At 36.1% G+C, this 26,273-nt stretch overlaps 1 protein-coding gene across 1 annotated transcript; it reads right to left on the reverse strand.

Annotated features, from left to right (window-relative positions):
• Positions 1 to 3,762: 3,762 nt before the first annotated feature.
• SLC7A13 (solute carrier family 7 member 13) lies at positions 3,763 to 15,870 on the reverse strand. Its single transcript, XM_042923354.1, is given in 5 exon segments — positions 3,763 to 4,020; positions 6,339 to 6,700; positions 10,745 to 10,876; positions 15,182 to 15,692; positions 15,694 to 15,870. Coding segments are annotated over 5 exon segments (1,440 nt in total).
• Between the last annotated feature and the right edge of the window lie 10,403 nt (positions 15,871 to 26,273).

A 26,273-nucleotide genomic window follows, 5' to 3' on the forward strand; every position in this document is an offset into this window, starting at 1 on the left:
GGGTTGAATATTAGCTCCCCTAAAGAATATCTACTTGGAACACTAGAATGAGATCTTATTTGGAATAAGGGTCTTTGTGATGTAATTAAGGATCTCAACATGAAATTGTCCTGGATTTAAGGTGAGTTTCCTTTTAAAAGAGAGGAGAAGGAGATTTGACATACAGAGAGATAAGGGGAAGAAGACAGAGGCCAATACCAGAGTGATGCAGCTACAAGCCAAGCAAAGTCAAGGATTTCAGCCATCACTAGATCACATCCTCCCCAGAAAGAACCAATCTTGCCCATACCTTGATTTCGGACTTCTATCCCCAAAGCTGTGAGAGAATAAATTTCTATTTTTTTTAAGCTACCAAATTTGTGATAATTTGTTATGGCAACCAACCCTAGGAAGCTAATACACCCTCTTAGAGATATTCTGAACCTGCTCTGGCTAGAGAGAAAGTGAAAGTTCCTCAGGTGTCATCTGCTGGGCTGATTTCATGAAACAAGAGTTAATATCTCTAAGGCCCTATTTATACAATAGAGATGGATTACTTTTAAACTTCAAAGTACAGTCATACAAACTAATTAATTTCCATAATTCACTTGGGTCAAATAGGCAGGTGTCATTAACTGCACTTCAGAGTATAGCAAATAAGCCCCTTGCATAACATCATCAAAGGAATTCTTGACAGATGACTTCAAAACAGACACTACTTAAAGTAAATATTATAGGAAAGTAAAGCACTCATGGTCAGGAGTGGTACAAAAAGAATTGAAAAGCAGAAGATTTGCTATACACACATTCTAGAAGGCCTTATTTCCATATATGTATATGTATATACATACATATATATGTATGTATATATAATGTTAATACATATAATAGGAAAAAAATATATATCATAGAAAAAAAATATATATATATATATTACAGAAAATTCATGCTGCAATTTTCCCTTGAAAGACAAATGTTAAAATCCTGGCTTTTGCTACCATCAGCCTGTTGTGGAACAAATGTCAAAAGTTTCCCTGAGAAGTTTTATTGACCTGACAGACTTGTAGAGGGGATATCTATCCCACATTGTCTTAGAGTAGGCATGTCTCAAGCCATAATTTATAGGAAAGACTTAGGAGGTTGAATTGTGCTATGGTTCCAAAACAACAAACAAAACTATAATATTTAGAATAAGGGACATGATAGCTGGGTTCTACTCTGCCACAATCAGACCATATCTGGAAAGTCTACATTGTCTACAGCATAAAAATCGGGGGTTTCTTAACATAAAAAGATCCTAGTGAGGGGTTAAGGAATCAAGGTTTTCAAAAGTAGCAACTCCTGAATACTGGGCAGGGCAGCACATGGGGGGTGAGGGCAGCAGTGTGTAAATCTGGAGAAGTGAAGACTCAGAACCATGAGATGGCTATCACCAAAAATCTGAAAGGATGTAATGTGAAGAGAAGTTTACTTGATAGGTAGAAATCACATTTCATCTTCTTGTTAAGAAATGTTTTTGAAAGGCAAAACTCTCCAAAGATAAGACCAATGTCTTTAACGAATAGTGACCCCCTACCCTTGGGACTATACAAGCATAGGCAGGTGAGTTACTTTATGGGAGTGCTGTAGACATTTAAGCTTTTCTCTAATTCTAATATTAATCAATTCTCTAAATCTAATATTAATCTAAATCTAATATTAATATTAATTAATCTAATATTAATCTAATCTCTAATTCTAATTATTAATCAAATCTGTGGTCTTCTCATCTACAATTTAAATATCTACTAGGTCCCCAGAATCTGAAGTTCTGATGCTGAATCTGAAAAATGTAAATGACTCCTATGGAAATAAATCCAGGAATTACTTTGCCACATACTGTGTTGCTGTACCTATCCTGCTAAGTTGAATATGTTATTGTGTAAGTGTGAATAATGTTTAACAATATGCCAAAATGAGATGGAACATGAAGACCTGCAAGGGGTGGTCCTTAGTTGACAAGAATAGGGTATATGAGTTGGCTGAGAAAAATCGGAGTTCTACAGAGAAACAGAACCAATAGGACATATATATATATATACGTATATATATATATATACGTGTATATATATATCATATAGGAAGACGAATAGAGGAGAGAGAGATGGGGGCGGGAGAGAGAGAGAGAGAGAGAGAGAGAGAGAGAGAGAGAGATTGATTGATTTACTTTAAGGAATTGGCTCACATGATTATGGGGGCTGGTGAGTCCAAATTCTTCTGTGGACTGGCAGGCTAGAGAGTCACTGTTGCAGTTCAAGTCCAAAGGCCATCTGCTGACAGAATTCCTTCTTGCTCAGAAGAAGTCAGTGTTTCTATTAAAGTCTTAAACTAATTGGATGAGGTCTAAACACATTATGGAAGGGTACGTGCTTTATTCAAAGTCCACTGATTTTAATGTTAATCTCATCCAAGGAACACTTTCACAGAAACTTCCAGAATAATGTTTGGCCAAATATCTGGGCATCATGACTCAGCTAAATTGACACATAAAATTAGTCATCACATCAGGGGATGGATCCTCACAAGTGGGAAGTCCTTTGATGTATATGGGTATCAACTTGGAAGGATGAGGAGAGATGGGGAGAAGAGTTGGCTAACAAATGTCACTAAACACCTTCCCACATTGCCCCTATGCTTTCTGAAAGGACATCTCCAAACCCAGGTCCTTTAAAAGTCTAAGTTAAATAGACATATTTTGTATATTGATTGATAGTGGGTGGGTGCCATAACTGGGATACAGTCCACTCTGCCACCTGTTACCCACACTTTATACACACAATTACGTAGTTACAGATAAGTCACATTTTTTAAAGTTTATTTAATTATTTTGAGAGACAGAGAGAGAGAGCAGGGAAGGGGCAGAGAGAGAGAGAGAGAGGGAGAGAGAGAATACCAAGCAGGCTCCTCGCTGATAGCACAGGGCTCGATCCCACCAACCATGAGATCATGACTCTGTGAGACCATGACCTCAGCTGAAACCAAGATTCAGACGCCTAACCCACTGAGCCACCCAGGTGCCTTGGTAAGTCACATTAAAAAAAAAAAAATTTAACATTTATTTATTTATTTTTGAGATATATAGCACGAATTGGGGAAGGGGGGGGGGGGGGCTCTGTCAGCACAAAGCCCGATGTGGGGCGTGAACTCACGAACAGTGTGATCATGACCTGAACCAAAGTTGGATGCTCAACTGACTGAGCCACTCAGGCGTCCCTTGATAAGTCACATTTTAATCAAATGAAAACATAGTAAACTTGTTCTTCTAAAGCATCTCAGAATTTAGAAGAAGGAGTACAAAAGAAAATAACCTAAAAACTCATGCTTCAAATAGCTTTTAGGTTGAAAAAATACAAATAGGGAAAAGCTAATCAGACAAATGGGGTTATTCTTTTATCTTCAGCACCAATGTAAGGACTCAGGAATGAAGAAGAGAACGCTTTTTTATTTTAATTGTTAACTTTTATCACAAAATCACCACAAATTCAGCAGTAAAGGGTGGGTGCAGAAAAAAATGGAAGAAAGGGGGAAATATCATCAATGTATCAAACCATGCAAACCAAAACAGAGCTTTGGCTTTACACAACAATTTTTGTGTGATTTTTAAAACTAAGTACTATCATGGGCACTTATTTATACACTATCTCATTCAAGAAAGAAAGTTACCATGGGCATTTCATCATTAATGTTCCATAATGTGCTTGATTTTTTTTTTTTAATTTGGGAGTGCTTTTAAAAGGCTACTTTTTAAAAAGTTTGTACTTCTGACATCTGTTCTTCAGCCACATCAGGGATGCAAATATTAAACAGCAATTGTAAATGACATGTCATTTTCTCAAACCAAACCAACCTCAATTTGAGATATATTAAAGGTATGTAAAATAGAAGTCCACTGAGAACAAAGAGGCACACATAAATATAATGCATATGTGGAGACTTCACCAAAGGGACCAAAACCAAGTATAGGCTGATGGCCATTGTTACCAAAGGTAATGGAAAAAACACCTGAAAAAAAAATTCAAAAAATAAAATTAGATGTGAAAACCTATATAAAGTACTGCATATTTATATAAACAAAAATAAGATATAAGTGAATGAAAGAAAATGGGTTAAATTATCTGAGTTTAGAATGTTGAAGACTCTCAACGTCAAGGCAATGGTTGAAGGGAATGAACATCTAGTGTTTGCCTGTTCATGAGTGGAAATAATCATGATCATTGGCTAGTAAGATAACCATCTTCTGATCTAGGCAGCATGAATTCATTAAAAGGGAGTTCCTAAAGCTCAGAAAGTCACAATTTTCCCAAGAAAATATCTCAAGGCAATAAGAAAGTCATATCAAAAACACAGAATATCCCTAGGCACTCTGTTATTCAGGCAGATATTAACAGGTAAATATTATGACTTTGTAGGCTCAGTACATTAAAAAAAATTCAAAACAAAAACTTTGGCCAAGACAATTCTACTTTTGGTGGGTTTTTGTTTTTGTTTTTGTTTTAGCCAAAAAACTTGAAGCCCTATTCTTGGTACCTGCTTTGCATTAGGATTGTTAAGGGTCCTGCACCAATATTACCCAACCTAGGGAGAAAATTCAATAGGCAGTCACTTTTGATATATATCTTTAATAAATAGATATGAATCTATATCCCCAAAATATAACATAGCTATATTCATATTTATGAAACCCTTTAATTAAAAGATCATTCCCTTAGGGACTTAATTAAAAATTGCTTCTTGGGGCACCTGGCTGCCTCCGTCAGTAGAGCATGCAACACTTGATCTCACGGTGGTAAGTTCAAGCCCCAAGTTGGGCATAGAGCTTACATTAAAAAAATAAATAAATAAATAAATTAAAAAAAAAAAGAATCTCCTCCTAATTTGTAAAACACCCCTAGGAAAGATGAAAGATAATTTGTCATCTCACAACTCAGTATCAATTATCAGATAACTGAGGGAAAAGAGCATTCATGTGGCATTCAAGACAAATGTTAATTACTTATACTTGTGGTTGCCCTTGCCTTCTTTTTAATGCAAACATGTATCAAATAATGATATAAACCATAATAACTATCAATGTCAGACTCTGGATTGTTTGCATGTCTTAGCTCATTTAATATATTCCACATTCCTAGGAGGTAGGCGTTATTTATTCCCATTTGAGACCTGAAGACACTGAGGATCAGAGATTAAAGAACAAAATGATCCCTCCTTCCCCATGTATTTTTTTTTTGAACACCTTCTGGAGGCCACCATATGGCAATAATCATACTATGAATTTTGGTTCACCTGACTGTTCAGATAGATTATACCCTGCCTAAGGGCAGAAGCCAAGTCTTACTCCTTTTTGCACCCAGAATACTTAGTAAGGTGCTTAAAATATAGTTGCTTTCAATAACTGATACTCAAATACGCAACAGTTAGGGGATGGCTGGATGGAAGAAGTAGAAGGGAGGATGGAAAAGGAAGGTTGGTTGTAAGTCATTGGAACATTGCTTTCTTTCTCCCTGTGTTCTTTATTAAATTGTTTATAGTATATATTTCTTATATTTATTTGTATGTTCTAAAAGGCAAACACTCCAAAGGGACTGCCTAGATTTCAATCTTGACTCTACCACGCAGTGTGAGGTTGGGCAAGTAACAACTTTTCTAAACCTGTTTCCTCATCTGTAAAATGGGGATAAGAGTAGTATCTGCCTTTGGTATTACTGAGAGGATTAAATGTGATAATCCAAGAAAAGCTTTTAACATGAAGCCTAGCTCACCAAGACTATTCTGATAATCAGAGCATCAAGGTCACTTTTCTCCAATAGTATCCCTACACTGCCAAGTTTTTGTTTATTTTCTTTCCCACCATTAAAGGGCTCTCCTGTAAAACTCCTCCTCATCCAAAATGAAAGTAAGTTTAAAAGAAGTAAAGTGGAACAGATGGAATTTGTTGGTGATCAAATTAAGTTAGGTCGATGTTTCAGGACAGGAGATGTTATCACTTGCCTCTTCTATTTCCCACCTGCTAAATCTGACCCTGACTGTACAAGATACCAGTGTGCATAGGTAGCTACATTAGTAAATTAAATAGTCTCTGGTCAAAAGACTCATAATGATCTGCCTCACCACCCAGAGGTTTATCTTTCTCTCTAGTAAACCTAATGGAACCCAAGAGATTTTAAACTGAGTAAAATCTACCCAATAAAAACTAAGACCAGATTACCTTTATGGGCTTCACAATTTGTTACTAATAAAAAGACCTACCCATATATGTTCTGAATATAGTCTTGAAACATGGTTACACCCAGTATATTTTATTTCACATGGAAAAAAATTACCTTGTAAGGTCTAGGTAGATTTGGCTCCTGGTATCTCAGTTTTAGTATTCCTATCATTGATAATACAGACCAAATAAAAACTACAAAATAAAGATAGTTTATCAGGTCAGTGAGGTTTGTTGAGACAATGGCAATTGATGCCATGGTGACAAGTACTAGCACAGATATAAATGGAGAGGAGTGAATATTAAGCATATTAAATAGCAAAGGCAGTTGGCCCTCTTGGCCAGCCATATATGTTACTCTTGATGATTCAAGTACATTAACCAGAAGGTTGCTAAATATTGAGGCAGAAATACCAAAAGGAATAACCCATGTTAATGAGGGGATTACTCTATCAGTCCACGTGATAGCCACAGCATCTGCAGAAAAATAAGAACACACAAAAGACAATGTATTAAAAATAAGAAATTAATGATAAACCTTTAAAGATTATCTCTAAATGAAAGCAGGAAATTCAAAAGGGAATTAAGAAAGTTAAATTTTGTTTAATTTCATTATTTACTTTACATGTACCTAACACCATTTGCATGTGTCCATTTTAGCCCTATCACACTGTATCATAAATGGTTACCATCTCATGCATCATCCCCAACAGACCAGAAACTTCACTTCTTGAGGTCAAGTATCATTCATTTCTTTACTAGAAAGGCTTGTACTTCAATAAGTCTCAGAAATGTTTAAGTTTTCAATAATAATTGTGAAATGAAAGGTTGAATTGATGATTGCATGCTTATTTTCTAAAACTACAGAGTGCTAAGAGTTGCAATCAGAGTAAAAAAAAAAAAAAAAGCAACATTGCTGACACAGGAATGAGCCTTACAAAGCCCCCATGTTGTGGTGCAATTTTAAATACTTAATAGGAATTTAAAAATCAACCCTGTAGACAGAGAAAACAAATTACACACAGATTAAAACACTCAAGACATTTGGGTGCTTGTCTAAACTATAGACCAGTGGTTCTCAATGGGAAGTGATTTTGCTCCTCAGGGATCTTTTGGCAATATCTGGAGGCATATTTTGGTTGTCACAACTGAAGAGGTTGTGAAGAGATCTTCTATTATAAACACTAACTCGTTACAAGTCAGTAGATTAAAAAAGGTGCCAGTGAAGAAATGCACCCACTGCCTATGAGAAACTGAGTCCAATTCATATTATGTAGACATAAGGTAGGACAGATCATTTAGACACAGAGAACAAAGGTCTCAGTCTTTCAGTGGAATGAGCACACGAAGACCTAGTGTCCTTGGCAGTCATGCTCTGGGGCGTTGCTCTGGGGCAGACGTTGCCTCTATGGCATCAACATAATGGCTTATAACAAATAGTAAAACTTGTTCAAAATGACAAAATTAAATTATCATCAATGGTCCTTGTTCTTAAAAATATTTATTTTTGAACCCATTTTAAACAGCCTTAAGTGCGTGCCTACTTCAGCAGCACATATATTAAACAGCCTTAAATGCTATTGTCACTTCTCTCTTTAGTGCTATTCTACAATGTTGGGTCTTGTTTTAAAGTATTTCCTGTCTCACGTATTGTTCATTTCAAATAAAGTATTATTAGTTGTTCCTCCTGGACACCCACACCTCCACACATTTTCCATTTTCAAACACATATCAGAAATACTTATTTCTGGTAGTAAAGTCCTCATTTCCTGGTCTTTATTTCCTGTCATGCATTCTACAAACCCGGTTATAATTAGAGGAGGTTCTAGTTCAACTCTGCTACATAATCTTTATCTTTATTCCACAACTAATTTTTTTCTTTTTTTATTCTCTTCTTCATGTCATTTATTTTCTTTTATAATTGTATTATATATGCTTTTGGTAAGAAGTAAAATAAATAGCACTGAAGCACATAAAGTAAAAAGTAAATGTCCCTCTCCTCACCAATCCTTCATTCATGCACCCCAGATGTAACTACTGTTAGTATCTTTTTGGATATGCCTTCAGAAAGTTTCTATGCCTATATAAGCATTCATGCAAGGGGGGTGTGTGTGTGTGTGTGTGTGTGTGTGTGTGTAGGCACACTTAGGCTTGATTTTTTTACTTTCCAATATATCTTGATCATATTGGTACATATGCATCCATCTAGCTATTTTAAAGAATGCTCAATATTCTATTATATAACTGTAAGTTAAATTAGTTACCAATTGGTGGATTTTTTAAATTTATTTAACATTTATTTATTTTTGAGAGATAGAGAGACAGAGCATGAGTGGGGGATGGGCAGAGATCGAGGGAGACACAGAATCTGAAACAGTCTTCAGGCTCTGAGCTGTCAGCACAGAGCTGGATGCAGGGCTTGAACCCACAAACCACGAGATCATGACCTGAGCCAAAGTCGAACGTGTAACTGACTGAGCCACCCAGGTGCCCCTGCACACACCTCATTCTAGAAACATCCTTCCCACTGTGTTGTAAAACTTATTTAAAATTATGCCCATTTTTTTTCTAAGAGAACAATCAGCAAAGAAGCAGGTCAGAGCTCTAACACTGATCAAAAAAAAAACAATACATGATTAATAGCACTGGTTCTTTCTCCATATAAACCACAGAATCTAATATGTATCACAGCTTGGTATAATTTTTTTCAGTGTTCATCAAAGAAAATGTAGCATCCAATTCACACCACATCTTAGATACTCTATATTCCTCTGGAACTTTTCATGTCTTTTAAACACACTCATTTGATTGAAAACACTCCTTAATCCTTACATTTCCTTAATTTAGAAATCTATTTCTTTCACTTATAATTTATTTATTTCACTATATAAATTATACAGTTCATTAAAGAAAATTTGGGAAATCCAGGAAAGAACCAAGCAAAAATCACTCACAATATCATTCCAACAGATCTCCACCATTAACTATATACTTTCTGTTTTATATCATAATATAGATCCTGCTTTTCCATCACTGTTACATTATAAACATTGTCCCTTTACTTTAAGTATTTACAACAATATGGTCTTTGAAAAAACTCAGAATGGGCCTATTATTTGGATTTCGCTAAATTTTTTATTTATTTCAAATTTATTGGATACTTTGGTGATCTTTAATTTTTTGCCCTCATATGTAATGCTATGATGGTCGTTCCTATACATACGTTTTTAATGTATAGCTCTAATTATTTTCTTAACTTAAATTCCTAATACAATAGAAGATAGATATTTGAATTCCAGAAAATTATTACAGGATCTAAACAAGGTCTGAGGATTATACGCCTAGAGGAGTAAGCATTAAAAACCAAATTACAAGTAACTATAGTCAAAACACTTCATTGGTCTTCCTTCATGGGACTTCCACACGTGTGGAACAATTGTGCCACCCATAAAATTGCTGCAACTATTAGGACACCTCAGAGAAGATAATCATAATTTTTTAACAATGAGTGTGACCAGAGAAATGATAGTCATAACCAATGCCAGATTCAATGAACCATAACATCTGGGTCACCTGGGCAACAGCCCTGACCACACCCTAATTAATTTTATAAATTTATTCTCTGCATAATCAAAGTAGTTAATAAATCACTACTTGTTCTTATCTAACTTAGCCTTTGGTTTGTTCCCACAAATACTCAAAATCTTGATCATATCTAGTTTACATGTCCCTAAGACAACTAGAGCATTGTGAATCAATACTGATACCATTCAGGCAGATTCCTGAATGGCAGTAACACAAGAATCAAGGCAAAGTGTGTTAAGACTTTTTATTAAACCTCTCTTAGATTTACCTCCAGTGCCTCAAAGATTTATCAAACAGTAATAGCTACTCAAAAGAGATTATTCCTAAAGGTACTGGATGATAGTTTATATCGGAAGTTTATGTCATATTTCCAATATGTTCAGGACCCCTTTGCCACCATAAACTTTAGAGTAATTTATAATAAACATTATTATATTACATATTAATACTATTAATTATATCCAGTAATTGACCCTAACTTCTACCCTTTTAACTGCTAATGTCCCACATTTCAAGTTTATCATTCTTTATGTCACCTAGAAGAATATTTAGAAAATCATTGTTGTAAAAGTTACGGGCTTTTTTGTAAAAGTTTTAACAGACCTAAGCACTGATTGTATGGTGTCACTCTGGTGAGGAAAGATCATGAAAGGGATACAGATATTTTGAACCTAGTCTGCATCATATATCAGCATTATGGATATTTTTCCATATCATCAGAAACATGGTTTTCCATAGTATCATGCTTAAATCTAAAACTCTTTCCTAAGCCAAATCATATTCTTTGGCCCCTTCAATATTTTGAAAATTACAAGGTGACTCTATATAAAATAATGAAAAGCAAACAGTAGTCTGACTGGTAAAGTGATACTTACTTATACTAAATGGACTAGAACTGTCATTATTATTTATTGCCTTAGTCACTTGCATACAAACCTGAAGAAAGAATTTCCCTGGGTGTCAGAACAGTCAGGTAGGAAATGTTAACCAGCAGATAAATGATAGTTACCAGAGGTAACGCAGTAAATATGCATCTTGGGATTGTCTTTCTGGGTTTCTTCAGCTCCCCTATAACATATAAAAGAGAAAAATAACAAGTGGTAAAAAATTATGTCTTAAATTTATCTTTAAAACTGCTTCCTGCATTACCAATGGGGCTGAATTCTTCCTATCCACTCTGGCGACTATCACACTTATTCATACACATAGGCACAAACACATTGATGAACTGCTACACACCTATCTCCTTTCTTGGATGATCTTGGTGTTAAGTGTAAAAAGGGGGAAATTTTCTTCCTTTTCCTTATAGATGATAACATTTCTGAAGAAAGTCACAAGAATGAAAATCAAAGATGAGTCCATAAGACCCTGTATAGGTTTGGAGACTACCTGTGTCTTCAGCCTTATCTGTTAGGTACAAGGCACTTAATCTGGGTAGTGGAATACGATAGTGAGCAAAAACAAACATAAAGTCTAACCTCAAGAAGAGCTATATACAAATTAAATAATCATATAAATAAAAGTTATAATAGTGACTGTGGTAACTGTCCATATGAAAAGAAATACAGGGCTATGAAAATATATAACATGATAATTTGATGGTGCCCTGTGCTATCTGTGTCATAGGCCTACAGGTTTCAGTTTTTCAAAAATGTCATGCCCCCTATACCCATACTCTCATGTGGAATGTTCTTTCCTTTCCTAGTTGCCTGGTTTACCCTTACTCTTATTTTAGATTTCAGCAAAATTATAACTTGGGAACATAGGAGAGGAAGCTCTCCTCGGCTGGCAAAATTGTCCTATTATACATTCTCACAGCAGGGCGCCTGGGTGACTCAGTCAGTTAAGCGTCCAACTGTGGCTCAGGTCATGATCTCATGGCTCTTGTGAGTTTGAGCCCTGCATTGGGGTCTCTGCTGTCACCACAGGAGCCTACTTTGGATCCTCTGTCCCCCTCTCTCTCTGGCCCTCCCCTGCTTGCTCTCTCTCTCTCTCTCTCAAAAAATAAACATTAAAAAAAAAGAAAATGGACATTCTCATAGCATATATGTAAAAAGTAAAAGAGTAAATCATAAATTCTCTTTCCCTGTAGGATCTTTGCCTTCCCTTTATGTCAGTATTAAGTGCAAAAAAGAAAAGGTCATGATTTAGCATCATAGATAATGGATTTTCTAAGACAATCTTATTCTCAAATATTGTTCCATTTGTCACATTGTTTTCCCAAATTTTGCCATTCTCTGAGAATTATCCCTGACATAAATAATTGAGCATTATAGTTCTGTGTATATAATGTGACCCTATGTCCTGGCTGCTGGTGAGAGAACCAAGTAAGACCTCTGACTCACTGGAAGCCAATCGTTGTCACTACACAAGAAGATTCCTCTCAAGAATTTGAGCCAAATGTTGACAAAACTGAGAGAATCAGGAAAAAAAGCATCATAATGGTGGCAAAAAGAAGAAAGGTGACTGATCTAGTTTTTAAGTCCTAGAGCTTCCCTATCTCCTGTTGCTCCTGAAGATTGATTACTCAGGTCTTCCTTAAAATACAGCATTATTCTTCCAGCAGGTTCCTCTTTTATTGTTTAAGCCACTGTGTGTGGGTTTCTGTTACTCAAAGCCAAATCCCTCTGGTTAATAACTATCTATCCTTCAATATATGTCAAATCTGTTTCATCTGTATCTGCCCAGGGGTGGAATATAATGCCCATGATATATAATAATATGAACTGCTTAAGCACTTAAAGAGTAAAGAATTAGAAAGTTCTCATTTAAATGCTGCCTGAACCATTTACTAGGTGTGGCCTTCTGGACAATTTATTGACTGCTAAGTTTTCAATTTCCTGACCTGTATTTTGGGGAGAATGGAAAATATAGAGACAATAAAATTCCAATCAAATGCCTAGCACTCAATAAGTTATTAATGACTATGGTTATTAGTCAAAGATTTTGAACAAGCAAAAAGGCAACTTTTAGGATTAACTATACTTTCCTCTGGGCCTTTTACTCTTTCTTATTGTGTATCAGATTTATAGAGAGAAGGTAAGGAATATAACATAACATAACATAACATAACATAACATAACATAACATAACATAATTCAAAGTTATTATGGCCAGACAGTGAATATCCTTAGTCTTGAACTTAGAAGTAGATGTTCCTACAGTGTGCTAAGTCAGCTGCCTATGTATCATCTTTTTACAGGTAAAAGAGTTACTTAGAGCTTAGCTGTATTTAAAGTTTATTAAGTGAATTAACATCCCAGCATACACTGAAATTCCTTCACCTTTGTTTACTGCCAGCTGCTTGTGAAGAATTCTATAATAGTTTATAGGTAAGTAAATTTTGTGAATCATTTTCAGCAGAGAAAAATTATCCAGCAGTGAAACATCTCTGGCAATGGAACAAGATGAATAAAATCAAAACCAGAGATATCTCTTCTATCCTTATAAGAGAGAGAAAGATGAAGTGAGACACAGAAAGGGAAAGTTGAGCTAATTATCCTAGTCTTTTCAATTGCAGTGGCACATTTAATCACAAACTGCTTAAGACAGTAATCTCATCCCATAGCTTCCTTTTCTCAATACTTCACATTTTAACTCAATGCAGACTGACTTTCCTCTTGTATCCAAAGTTCACCAATGATTTCTTAGTGAAATGGCTTCTGCTCAATCCTCATACTCCTCAACTTTTGGAAGCACTTCACCATGTTGATTACACCCTCTTCCTGGAACATGTAGTGATTTTCTTTTATAATTCTCTAAACCTCCTCTGACTTCTTCATTGCATCTTCTTTCTCCACCTACCCTCTAAATTTGGACTTCTCCAGTCATCTGTCTCCACTCCTATGTCATTTTGTTCTACTTCTCTTTATATGCTTCCCTTAGTAATCATATCTATTATCCAGCCCATCAGATGGAAACCATTTTTAAGTCACCCAAAGTTACGTGCTCTGTCTTATACGCACCTTCATACTTCTGGTCTCCACAGCCTCACTCATTTATTTTTACTGGTGGACTTTTTTGAGTTCAGTGAAAGTTGCCACCTTTTTGATGACACAGCTAAAGGTGATTTTACCATCTACTGAATTCTCATAGTAGTCATACTGTTCCCCCTTAAAACCACTTATTAAATACTATCATGCTGTTACTTATAAGCACAAAATCATAGTGATTTTAAGTCATAATGACCATTTTTTGGATGGAGAAAAAAAAAAAAAGTAAGTCCAGACAGGTAAAGATACCTGCCACAGTTCATAAGTGCTACAGGTCAGACCAAAATCTAGATTTTACCTCTTCCATTAGACTTTAGCCTCTTTAGGATAAAGCGTCCATATTACTCATCTTAAGGCACTACTACAGGGCTTCAAAAATAGTCAGTGTTTAATAAGATATTTGCTGACCAAATTATTTAATGAGTAATGGACACATCAGTGACTCGGGGTCCTAAGATTAAAGGAAATATCACATGTGTTTTAAGAGTAGAACCCACTTCACATTGAAAGGTTAAGGAAAAGAACTGGTAAAAAGGTTGAAGTTGAAAAAAATTAATAAATGGGGAAGATCCCTTAGGAGGTGAGAGGGAAAGGATAGAATTCAAGGGAAGAGACTGATTTTATTTTATTTTTTATTTTTTATTTTGTAATGTTTATTTATTTTTGAGAGAGAGAGAAACAGTCCAAATACAGAGGGGCAGAGAGAGAGGGAGACACAGATTCTGAAGCAGGCTCCAGGCTCCAAGCGGTCAGCACAGAGCCCAACGCAGGGCTCAAACTCTGAACTGAACTGCGAGATAGTGACCTGAGCCTAAGTCAGACACTCAAACAACCGAGCGACCCAGTCACCCTGAGACTGCATTTTAAAAATGCAGAGAGAAATCTTCTGTCTTGACACTGAAGGAAAGAGCATTAAATCCAGCCTCAGAGTAATTTAGTCCATCTATGATTCTCTTCTCTTTAAAAGTACTTCAGAGCATAAGTATGTCACACCCACTCACAACACAAACACAGTCTGGCATTGGATCATTTCTGGATTCACAGTTTCATGGGAGGGGACTATTTCCACAATCCCAGAATTCATCCGTTAACAGAAAGGAAACTAGATTGACATGGAGATCCCATATTTATGGCCCCAGAAAAGAAAGTGGAAAAAAAGAAGTCATTCAATAAAATAAGCACCTTTGAATGAAGGGGGGAAAACATTAAGACTGGGTGATAAGTGCAAGACTGCCATATTCTGACTCAATTTAGTAAGAATAAACATTGAATCATCATGTATTTAAAGTAAAACTCAAAATATACAAAAAGAAAGTACATTTCACATTGCATGCAGTAAGTCATGACTTGAGATTTTCTTTCTCAATGAATTGTTAATTACCTGCTATATATGTAAAACATCCCCCGCCTGAAAACGCAAAATATCCTTGGAAAATGGCTTCTATAAACTCAGAAGCTTCTGGAAAATCAGTATCAAAAGAGTTCTGGAATCTTTCTACATTCTCCTTCCTTCCTCTCACCAGCAGCATGACTCCACTCAGGGAAATAAGGCCGAGTATAGCCATTTTCAGCACTAGACTGGCTGTCTGAAGCCAAGTCACCTCTTTCACACCACGAGAATTCAGAATTCCCACGGTCCACAATACGGCTAGCGCCAGACATTTCTTTGGCAGCTTTGGAGCAGAGCAGCTGGGATAAAAAGGCTCGATGCTGTACTCGGCGAGGAGTAAGGCTTGGCTGGCAGCTAACCCTGGTCCCAGAAACAAGCTTGTCCAGAGATTCAGGAAAGAGATTAAGTTGCCGAAACATCTTTTGAGAAAATAGTAGTGAGCTCCACTGCGTGGGAAGGTTATATCTATCTCTGCTGAGCAGAGAGTGGTCATCATGGACAACGGGGCACAGGGCACAGACAGTCCAAATACACAGGGAGAGCCCCACATTCATGCAAGAGTATTTCAGTACCCCTTTGGGGGCCACAAAAATTCCTGTCCCAATTACATTAGTGATTAAAAAACTTGTGCTCCAGCAATATCCAAATATTCTCTTGAGTTGTATCTTCTCTTTATCCATTGTAATTGAGGTATTTTTTTAAATATAAAAATGTATATAAATTATAATTTCTGAATTTTCCTGCCCATCGTGCTGAAAAGGATATTCATGGATTCTCTGAAATAAAACAGTCCTGTCCTTTTTGTTCCACCTTGTTAAATAGAGCCTATTTTCAATCATTAACAAAATATATGCGATGCATCCAAGTAAAATAGTGTGAAGTTACTTGGAAGTGTTTACTTTGACTTCCTTCTTAATTATTATCAAAATAATACATTCAGATGGAAAAAAAGGAATTTCAAAAAACAGGGTATTACAAAAACAAAAACAAAAACAAAAAAAAACCAAAACAGGGTTTCTTGCTCTACTTCACTCTTTCCCAAATACATTTCCAGTTCTTCCCTCTGGAAACAATAATTCATGTATGGTTTTAGTTCTTTTTGGTAGTTACATCCATAACTCTAAATAATATGAGAAGACTTTTATTCTTAAATAACTCAACTTTAGAAAGCATCTAATGATTTCCTCCCAGAAACATGGAGGAATTAGCTCACTTACTTTCCTATTACTTAATCTATTTCCTCTTCCTCCCATTTTTAATCATCAGGCTCTCAAGATACAAAGTATTTACCTTTCATCAGGCTCATGGAAGCCAATTAACAAGGTAGGAAAGTGAAATACCCTGCAAGACAAGACTGTCCTTTAAACAGCCGTCATTCTGGTAGCCTGGGTCATATTCAGAACAATGTGAACAGGAAATACAGGAGAAAGCCTGACCCCACAAACAGAAGGATGGAAATTTCTGAATATCTGAGCAAGGCCTGGGCCTTAGTAGCTCTTAAGTATATTGACAATGCAAAGCATTGTTCTGAGTATCTCCAAAGTCTTATGAGCTTGGGGCACACCCCCAGCCTTGGAAGTAAATTATTTCCCAATTATCCTTTAAGAGTAAATGAAAATGAAATTGTTTATGTTTTTGCTTTGGTTGTAGCTATTTTCTGGCAGATTGCATCCAAGAAAATCCACTGATAACACTGTACAGATCTCAATAAACATGACCAGGTCCCCTCCCAAATGAAACCATGCCTCTAATCCCATATAAGAGAGCAAAGACCTGGGAGTGAGGGAAGGAGACCAGAAAGTTTACCCTAAGAGAGAAGCAAAGAATGAGAAGTAAACCAGACACAGAGAGACAAGTACTACATGATTTCACTTATATAAGGTATCTAAAATAGCCAAATTTGTAAAACCAAAGACTGGAATGGTGGTTACCAGAGGCTGAGGGAGAAATGCAGAGTTATTAAGCAATAGTCAATGTTTAAGCTAAATAAAATGAATAAACTCTAAAGATCTGCTGTACCACTATGGTCAACAATAATGTACACTGAAAATTTGTTAAGGGGATAGATCCCATATTAATTGCTCTTATCATAATAAACTATTTTTTTAAGTAAAATACAATTTAACTCATGGGGGGAAAAACACAAAGTAGAAATAGGAGGCAGAGTTAGCCAATGTCCTGCCCATCAATATCCCACCTACCTATTGTTTTAAGAAGAGGCAGTGAGGGAATCCATTACCCATGACCTGAATCTCACAGCAGGAAAATAAGATCCAAGGAAGAACCATGGCCTCCAAATAGGAGTGTGGTAGCTCTGCAGTATGTCACTTTGGCTAACCTGAACTACATTTCCCAAATTTCTCAGTTAGAATAGACCATCGGGACAATTCTTCTATGAGATTTGAAGTACACAAGTGTAATAGCAGTTATTTTGATAGTTCATATTGACAAGGAACCCCTCCTTGACCAAAATTTAATCAGGCTCTGTTGAGCCCTCTTCTCAACTAAGCTGCCTCCCTGGCCTGTTCAGCATAGTTTAGAAGAATGCCCACACCCTTGATATCTAATCAAGTTCCTCTTAGTTATCTTCCATCCACTGACACCCTCATTCTGCCTATAGGCAGAATCCTCAGCTGTCTTTGCTATATTTGGAGTTAGGCTCAGTTCTAGACTGAAGTCTCTCTTTTCCCTATATAATCTTGAATATAATCTGTCCTGCCATTTTTTAAAAAATTTTATTTTTAAGTAATCTCTACATCCAATGTGGGTCTCGAACTCACAACCCTGAGGTCAAGAGTTGCATGTTCCATGGACGGACCCAGCCAGGTGGCCCTGTCCTGCCATTTTTAATAAGCATTTTGTGCAATTTTTCTGTTACCACTTACATTGTCTTCTATACAATGGCCTACCCCTTTACTGTAATTATAATGTAACTGCTGGCTTACTTCATTGGTGAGATGATGACCAAGCCTTCAAGGGCTCCACCTTCACCAAGATCTTCTTTCAGCTTCACCACCTTCAGGTGTGTGTTTAGCTCCGTGATGAAGGACCCCAACTTCTGCAGTATAGCCACACCATCAAGGTTAGTGGTAATGAGAACTGACACAGATTTCAGTCTGTTCTCGTGGGCTCCAACTCATGCCTGTACATTCCCGCCTGTCCTTGTTTTCCTCTACTTTTACACTCATTATTCCTTTTGGATTACTTGAACTTTAACTTTCCCAGCAGCTCCCACAACTGCATAAAGTCAGATCTCTATAACAAATAAATCCTTGTAATTATATGGATATGTGATTAGATAGAGATAGAGATTCAGATATAGACACAGCTAAAGATAGAGAGATAAATAGATACAGATGTACATGTAGATAAACAAAGATATAGATATAGATGTTCTAGTGATTCTGTTGCTTTGATTGATACAAAGAGCAAAAGCTATGCTATCTCATGCATTCCTGGAGTCCTACAGTATTCAGGTATGTTTGTGATTCTAAAAATGAGGAATGTAAAACAAGAGACTTGGTCTGGGTCTCTTTTGGCTTTCTCAGGACTATCAGAGATTCTCCAAACTCAAGAGAAGCACTCTCTAAACAGTACCCCTGGTCTGGGGGGGTGGGGTTGGGGGGGTGGATGCACTTGAAAATTCTATGTGGAGCTACTACATCAAAAGGGAAAATGTGCACATCATCCAATATTAGGCTCACTGACATCACTCTTGCAGTGCCCAAAGGAGTGTCTTACACACACACACACACACTATATATATATATATATATATATATATATATATATATAAGCTCAGCCATTGAATAGAAACTCTAGAAGGCTAATGAGAAACTGCCATGCTTGTGCCCTCTTACACATAACTTAAGAAACAGGAGACTGAGAACAGCAGAGGAGACATTTTGAAGAACATTCAATTTTACAGTGACATGCCACCCTGAATGACTTACAGCTTGTCTTTATTGTTCTTTCTCTATAATTGATCCACTAAGAGAAGATCTGTCATATGACAGATCAAAAGGTGTCAGTCTTATTGAGTGTATATCATTAACTCAATTGTACAGATATGCAAAAAAAAGGCTTATAGAAGTTAAGGAATATGTCCAATTCATGTGCTTCCAGTCCTATCTTATTCCACAGTTCATGATAGTAATGTCTAAAGTATACTTTTTGTAGTCCTGACTTAAATATAAATATGATATTGGGGTGCCTGCATGGCTCAGTCGGTTAAGCTTCCGACTTCGGCTCACATCATAATCTCATGGCTCACGAGTTTGAGTCCCGTGTCTGGCTCCATGCTGACAGCCACACAGCCTGCTTTGGATCTTCTGTCTCCCTCTCACTTCCCTTCCCCACTCATTCTCAATCTCTCTCTCTCTCTCAAATAAATAAATATGATATAACATATATTTTATATATATAATAAAAATGATATATATATATATATGTATATATATTTGTCAAAATCAACCTTTTCTTTAGTTTAGAAACTAATCCAAGATTTGTAACAATCTGAGGAGAATTTATTCAGGAAAAACATCTGAACTTTGTGGATTTTTTAACTTGGCCTACTCCCATCCTATGGAGGCCAGAAGCAATGGGATGACATATTTGAAGTACCAGGGGTTTGAGGGGAAGACCATCAACCAAGAATTCTACATCCAGCAAAATATTCTGCAAAATTGTGGGAAAAATTAAGATACTCCACTGTAAACAAAAGCTAAAGGAATTCACAACCATCACTTCTGTCCTAATGGGAGTCTTTTCAGTCTAAAATGAAAAAACACTACAGGGTAATTGAAATCCACATAAAGAAATAGAGTATCAGTAAGGTAACTACATAGATAAATATAAAAAAAATACAAATGAAATTTTTGTAGCTTTTTTCTTCTCCTGTCTGATTTAGAAGACACCTGTATAAAGCAATTAATATAAACCTGTGTTGACGGTCCTATAATGTATAAAGATATAATTTGTATAATGATAATATCACATAGAAGGGAGGGAATGGAGCTGTATTAAAGCAAATTTCTGTATACTATTGAAATTAAGTTAATATTAATCTAAGCTAGATTACTTTAAATTGGGAGGCTAGCTATAATGCCCCAGGTAACCACTAAGAAAATAACTTTAAGAAAAGAGTAAAAGAAGCACGGTGTGACCCTGGTATCTGAGCAAGGGTGGAGTAGGGTGAACTGACCTCACAGTTTCCTTCTCTCCTCTTCTCGTGGGGCCAGCTTGAGCTTCATCACTTTCAAAGGTCCGGTGAATGGAGCCTAAATCATGGAGCCCAGGAGAGCAACAATGGAGCAAAGACCATGGGAGAGGTTGTAGGGTAGCAAGTGTTCAGTATCCCCATGTCCAAGCCCACCACAGGTCTTCCAAGCATATAGCTCTGGCTATTTCCCAGTGCCAGGGACCTTTGCAGGGCACTGACCCAGAGGATGGTTGTGACTCGCCTGATGTGCTACACCCACAGATGCCTGGTAAAATATTTTTTAAAAAGGTGGGAGGAGGGAATTTAAATGGTACACTTGAAAATAGCTATTTAACACAACAAAAGGCAGTAATGGAGGAACATAGGGATAAAAAAGACATACAGAAAACAAAACAAGGGGTGCCTGGGTGGCTCAGTCGGTTAAGCATCTGACTTCGGCTCAGGTCATGATCTTACAGTTTGTTAGTTTGAGCCCCGCGTGGGGCTCTGTGTTGACAGCTCAGAGCCTGGAGCCTTCTTCGGATTCTGTGTCTCCTTCTCTCTCTGCCCCTCCACAACTTGTGCTCTGTCTCTCTATGTCTCTCTATAAATAAATAAATGTAAGAAAAACATTTTTTAAAATACAAAACAAAACAAATAATGAAATGGAGGGCATAGATCCTACATTATGGGTAGTACATTAAATGTAAAGAATTAAATGCCCTGATCCAAAATGCAGAAACAAGTAGAATGGATTAATAATAATTAAAAAAAAACCCATGATCAAATTATATATAAAAAACACCTTATATTAAAAAAAATAGGTTAAAAGTAAAAAGATAGAAAAAAACCATGTAATAGTAACAGTACCCAAAATAAGAGGTGAAGAGCTATAATAATAAACAGATGTTGAGAAAAAGTTGTTACTAGACAGAAAAGACATTTTACAATGATAGATGAATCCACTTAGTAGGAACAAATAATAAACTATATACACCTAACAACTGAGTCGCAAATATATGAAACTAAAATTGACAGAATTAGAGGTAGAAACAGAAAATTCACTGATAGTTGTAGCGTTCAATACTCTGCTTTCAAAAATTGATAGAAAAACTAGGAAGAAAATCAGCAAGAGTATATACAGCTTAAAAAATATCAAGCCACTTGACTTAACACCATTAACAACAGATACAAATTCTTTTCAACCACACTTGGAGCATTCTCTAGAATAAATCATATGTTAAGCAATGAAATAAGTATTAATAAATTTAAAAGGATTTAAGTCATACAAATGGAGTTAAATTAGAAATCAAAAACAGAAGGAAGCTACAGTAATCAAGACTGTGTGGTATTGGCAAAAGAATAGACAAATAGATCAAAGGAGCAGAATAGAGAGTCCAGAAATAGACCCACACAAATATAATCAGCTGATATTTGACAAAGAAACAAAAGCAATTCAATGAAGAAAATAGAATTTTCAACAAATAGTGCTGGAACAACTAGACATCCAAATGCAAAATAAAATAAAATAAAATAAAATAAAATAAAATAAAATAAAACAAGCCAAAATATCCAGACAGAGACTATACATCTTTCACAAAAATTAACCTCAGGAGAAAATATCTGTAAATCACATATCTGATAAGGAACTTCTATCTAAAATACACAAAGAACTCTTTAAACTCATCGATAAGAAAACAAACAACCCAATTAAGAAGTGAGAAAAGAGGGGTGCCTGGCTCTCTCCTTTGAGGAGCATGTAAGTCTTGATCTCAGGGTTGTGAATTCCAGCCCCATAATGGATGTAGAGATTACTTAAAAATATAAATCTTAAAAGGAAAAAAGTGAAAAAAGAACTGATCAGATACCTTATCAAATAAGATTTACAGATGGCAAATAAGCATATGAAAAGATGTCCACATCATAAATCATTTGGGAATTGCAAATTAAGGTAATACTACACACTTATTGGAATGGCAAAAATCCAGAGCACTGACAACACCAAATGCTGGTAAGGATATGGTGCAACAGGAACTCTCATTCATTACTGGTGGAAATTAAAAAACTGGTATAGCCACACTGGAGACTGATAGCTTGACAGTTTCTTAAAAAACTAAATATTGGCCTACCATATGATCCAGGAATTGCACTCCTTGATATTTACCCAAATGAGTTGGAATCTTACCTCCACGCAAAAACCTATACATGAAGCTTTATTCATAACTTATGTAACTTGGAAGCAACCAAAATATCCTTCAATAGGTGAAAGAATAAACAAACTGTATATATTAGTACAATGGAATATTATCCAGTGGTTAAAAGAAATAAGACATGGAGAAACCTTACACGCATAATACTAAGTGAAAGGAGCCAATCTAAAAAGACTGCATAGTGCATGATTCCAACTATATGACTGTTGAGAATTTAACTAAGTTATTCCATGGTATTGCTGGCTCAGCATCCATTCTGTTTGTCAAGTGACCTTCAGGGGATTTAAACTGACATTAGACCCTCATGCAAGCTCATGCCCCATATAACAATCTGCAATGTCACAAGTAAATTTAAGTTCCTGATACGATTCCCCAACAGCTCTTGTCATAAAGTCTCCCCTACACCTTGTGCACCCTTTAGATAAGACACTGTGTATCTTATCAAAACCCTGTTGTTTTAGTGTGAATGACCAATCTGGCCATAGCCTAGGAACCCCAAAGTACTCCACCCCTGGGCCTTAATAAAGGTATGTGCACCAGATCCTGCCACTCTCTTTCTACACTCTGCCTTGACTGCTTCAGGTAGTCCCACAAGGTATGCTGTGTACTTCCTCCATAACCTATGAGTAATAAACTTTTCTATTTGTCTTTTTCTTCACACCCAGTGTGGAGCCCAGTGTGGGGCCTGAACTCACGACCTTGAGATCAAGGCCTGAGCTGAGATCATGAGTTGGATACTTAACTGACTGAGTGACCCAGATATCCCTAAACTTCTCAATTTGAATTCTCTCGTGGTCTTTTGTTGAACCAGGTCTCACCATTCAACACCACAAGACTCTATGTAACAAATGCTCATTTTACAAAGCTACAACAAACGTTCCAGAAAAGGCAAAATTACTGAGACAGTAAAAAAGAAAAGTGTCTCAGGACTTTGGAGGGAGAAAGCTGTAGCAGGGGGGATTTTAGAACAGTGAAACTATTTGTATGATACTATAATGGTAACTGTATTTGTAAAAACCCCAAAGATAGCTGAAACTAATGTAATACTGTGTGTCAATGAAATTAATAAATTAAATTTAAAAAAGGAAGGGGCACCTGGGTGGCTCAGTCGGTTGAGTGACCAACTCTTGATATCAGCTCAGGTCATGATCTTACAGTCATGAGACCAAGCCCTGCATCTAGCTCTGCACTGAGCTTGGAGTCTGCTTGGGATTCTCCCCCTCCCTCTCTCTCTCTGCCCCCTGTCCCCTTCTTAGTCCTCATACTGTCTCTGAAAATAAATAAATAAACTTAAAAAAAAAATAGGATGTACAACACAAAGTGAACCCTAATATAAACTATGGACCTTAGTCAATAATAATGCATCGATATTGGCTTATCAAATATAACAAATGTATCACACTAATACAAGTTGTTAATAATAGGGAAAACTGTAGGAAGGGTGGGGAGGTGATAGGTAGACGAGGTACATGGGAACTGTATTTTCTGCTCAATTTCCTGTAAACCTAAAACTACTCTAAAAAATAAACTCTATTAATTAAAAATAAAGTACAGCATCAGGCACCTGGGTAGCTCAGTCGGTTAAGCACCTGACTTCAGCTTAGGTCATGATATCACAGTTCATGAGTTCAAGTCCCACATTGGGCTCTGTGTTGACAGCCCAAAGCCTAGAGCCTGCTTCAGATTCTCTCTCTCTCTCTCTCTCTCTCTCTCTCTCTCTCTCCTCTGCTCACGCTCTGTCTCAATCTCTCAAAAATAAAAGTAAACTTAAAAAAATTTTTTTTAAAAGTACAGCAAAGTTGCTAGACAGAAGATCAAAATACAAAAATCAATTGTATTCCTATATATGAACAAAATTAAGAATATAATTTCATTCACAACAGTACTAAAAAAAATAAAATATTTAAGAATAAATTTTACAAAATAAATTCAAAACATACACTGAAAATTATGAAACTTTGCTGAAGTAAATTTAAGAAGACCTAAATCAATAGAGAGAGGCATTTTGTGTTTATGAATTAGAAGAGTCAATATTGTTAAGATGACAATTCTCTCCCAAATTTATCTATATATTCAACACAATCCCTATCAAAATTCAATAATGTGATAGAGATGCTAATTATGACTACAATTGCAGTCCTATTAAAATATATAAATGAATCAAATTAACATGTTGAACACCTTAAATTTACACAATATTACATGTCAAATATATATCAATAAGAAAAACTTCTGGCAGCATTTTTTTTTTTTTTTTAGAAATTGACAAGCAAATCCTAAAATTTGTATGAAAATGCAAAACACCTAAAATAGTCAAAGTAATTTTGAAAAATAAGAACAAATGGGGCACCTGGGTGGCTGAGTTGATTGAGCATTCATCTCTTGATTTTGGCTCAGGTCATGATCTCATGGTTCAAGAGATTGAGCCCTGCATCAGGCTTCATACTGACAGCATGGAGCCTGCTTGGGATTCTCTCTCCTTCCCTCTCTGCCCCTCCCCTGCTCATGTGCTCTGCCTCTCTCTCTCTCTCTCTCTCTCTCTCTCAAAATAAATTAACTTTTAAAAAAAGGACAAAGTTAAAAACAACAACAAAGTTTGAAGACTTCTACTTTCTAAGTTCAAAACTTATTATAAAAGATAGAATAGGGGTGCCTGGGTGGCTCAATCAGTTAAGTGTCCAACTCTTGATTTCAGCTCAGATCATGATCTCATTGTTCTGTGAGTTCAAGCCCTGCGTAGAGCTCTGCACTAACAGCACAGAGCCTGCTTTGGATTCCCTCTCTCTCTCTCTCTCTGCCCCCAGGCTGCTTGTGCTCTCTCTCTCTCTCTTTCTCTCTCTCTCTCTCTCTCTCTCTCTCAAAATAAATAAACTTGAAACAAATAAAAAGATAGTGTAATCAAGACAGTCTGATACTGGTATACAGACATGTAATTATATAGATTTTTAGAATAGAATTGAGGACTGCAAAATAAAGCTTTCTATTTTAGTCAGCGATTTTTTTTTACAAAGATGCCAAAGCAATTCATTTAGTGAAAGGATAGTCTATTCAATGAATGGTGCTGGGACCATTAGATATCCACATATGAAAAGATTGACTTATATCTTCATCTCAGACCATAAACAAAAATTAACTCAAAATGGATCATATACTTGAATGTAGGAGTCAAAATAATAAAACATTTAGAAGAATATGTAGAAGAGAACTTTCAAGAACTTGTGTTAGACAAAGACCAAAAGCATAGGTCATAATAGAAAAAATTGTTAAAATGGACCTCACCAAAGATTAAACCTTTTGCACTTCAAAGACACCATTAACAAAATGAAAAGACAAGCAATAAATAGGAAGTAAATATTATCAAAACACATACCCAACAAAGGACTTATACCCAGAATTTACAAAGAATGCTTACAACTCAATAATATGAAGATAGCCCATCAAAAATAGGCAAACATGTGTACAGATATTTAGAAAAGAAGATACATGAATGGTTAATGCAAAAATGGCACAAGAAAAGATACTGAATAATATTAATTGTTAGGGAAATGCAAATTAAAACCAGAATAAGATATCATTTCACACCTACCAGAATGGCTATAAGTCAGGCAGGCAATAACAAGCATTGGCAAGGATGTGGATAAACAGGAACCTTCCTACATTGCTGATGGAAATG

Source organism: Panthera leo, chromosome F2 (assembly GCF_018350215.1).
Source record: "Panthera leo isolate Ple1 chromosome F2, P.leo_Ple1_pat1.1, whole genome shotgun sequence".
NCBI classification, from domain to species: domain Eukaryota; kingdom Metazoa; phylum Chordata; class Mammalia; order Carnivora; family Felidae; genus Panthera; species Panthera leo.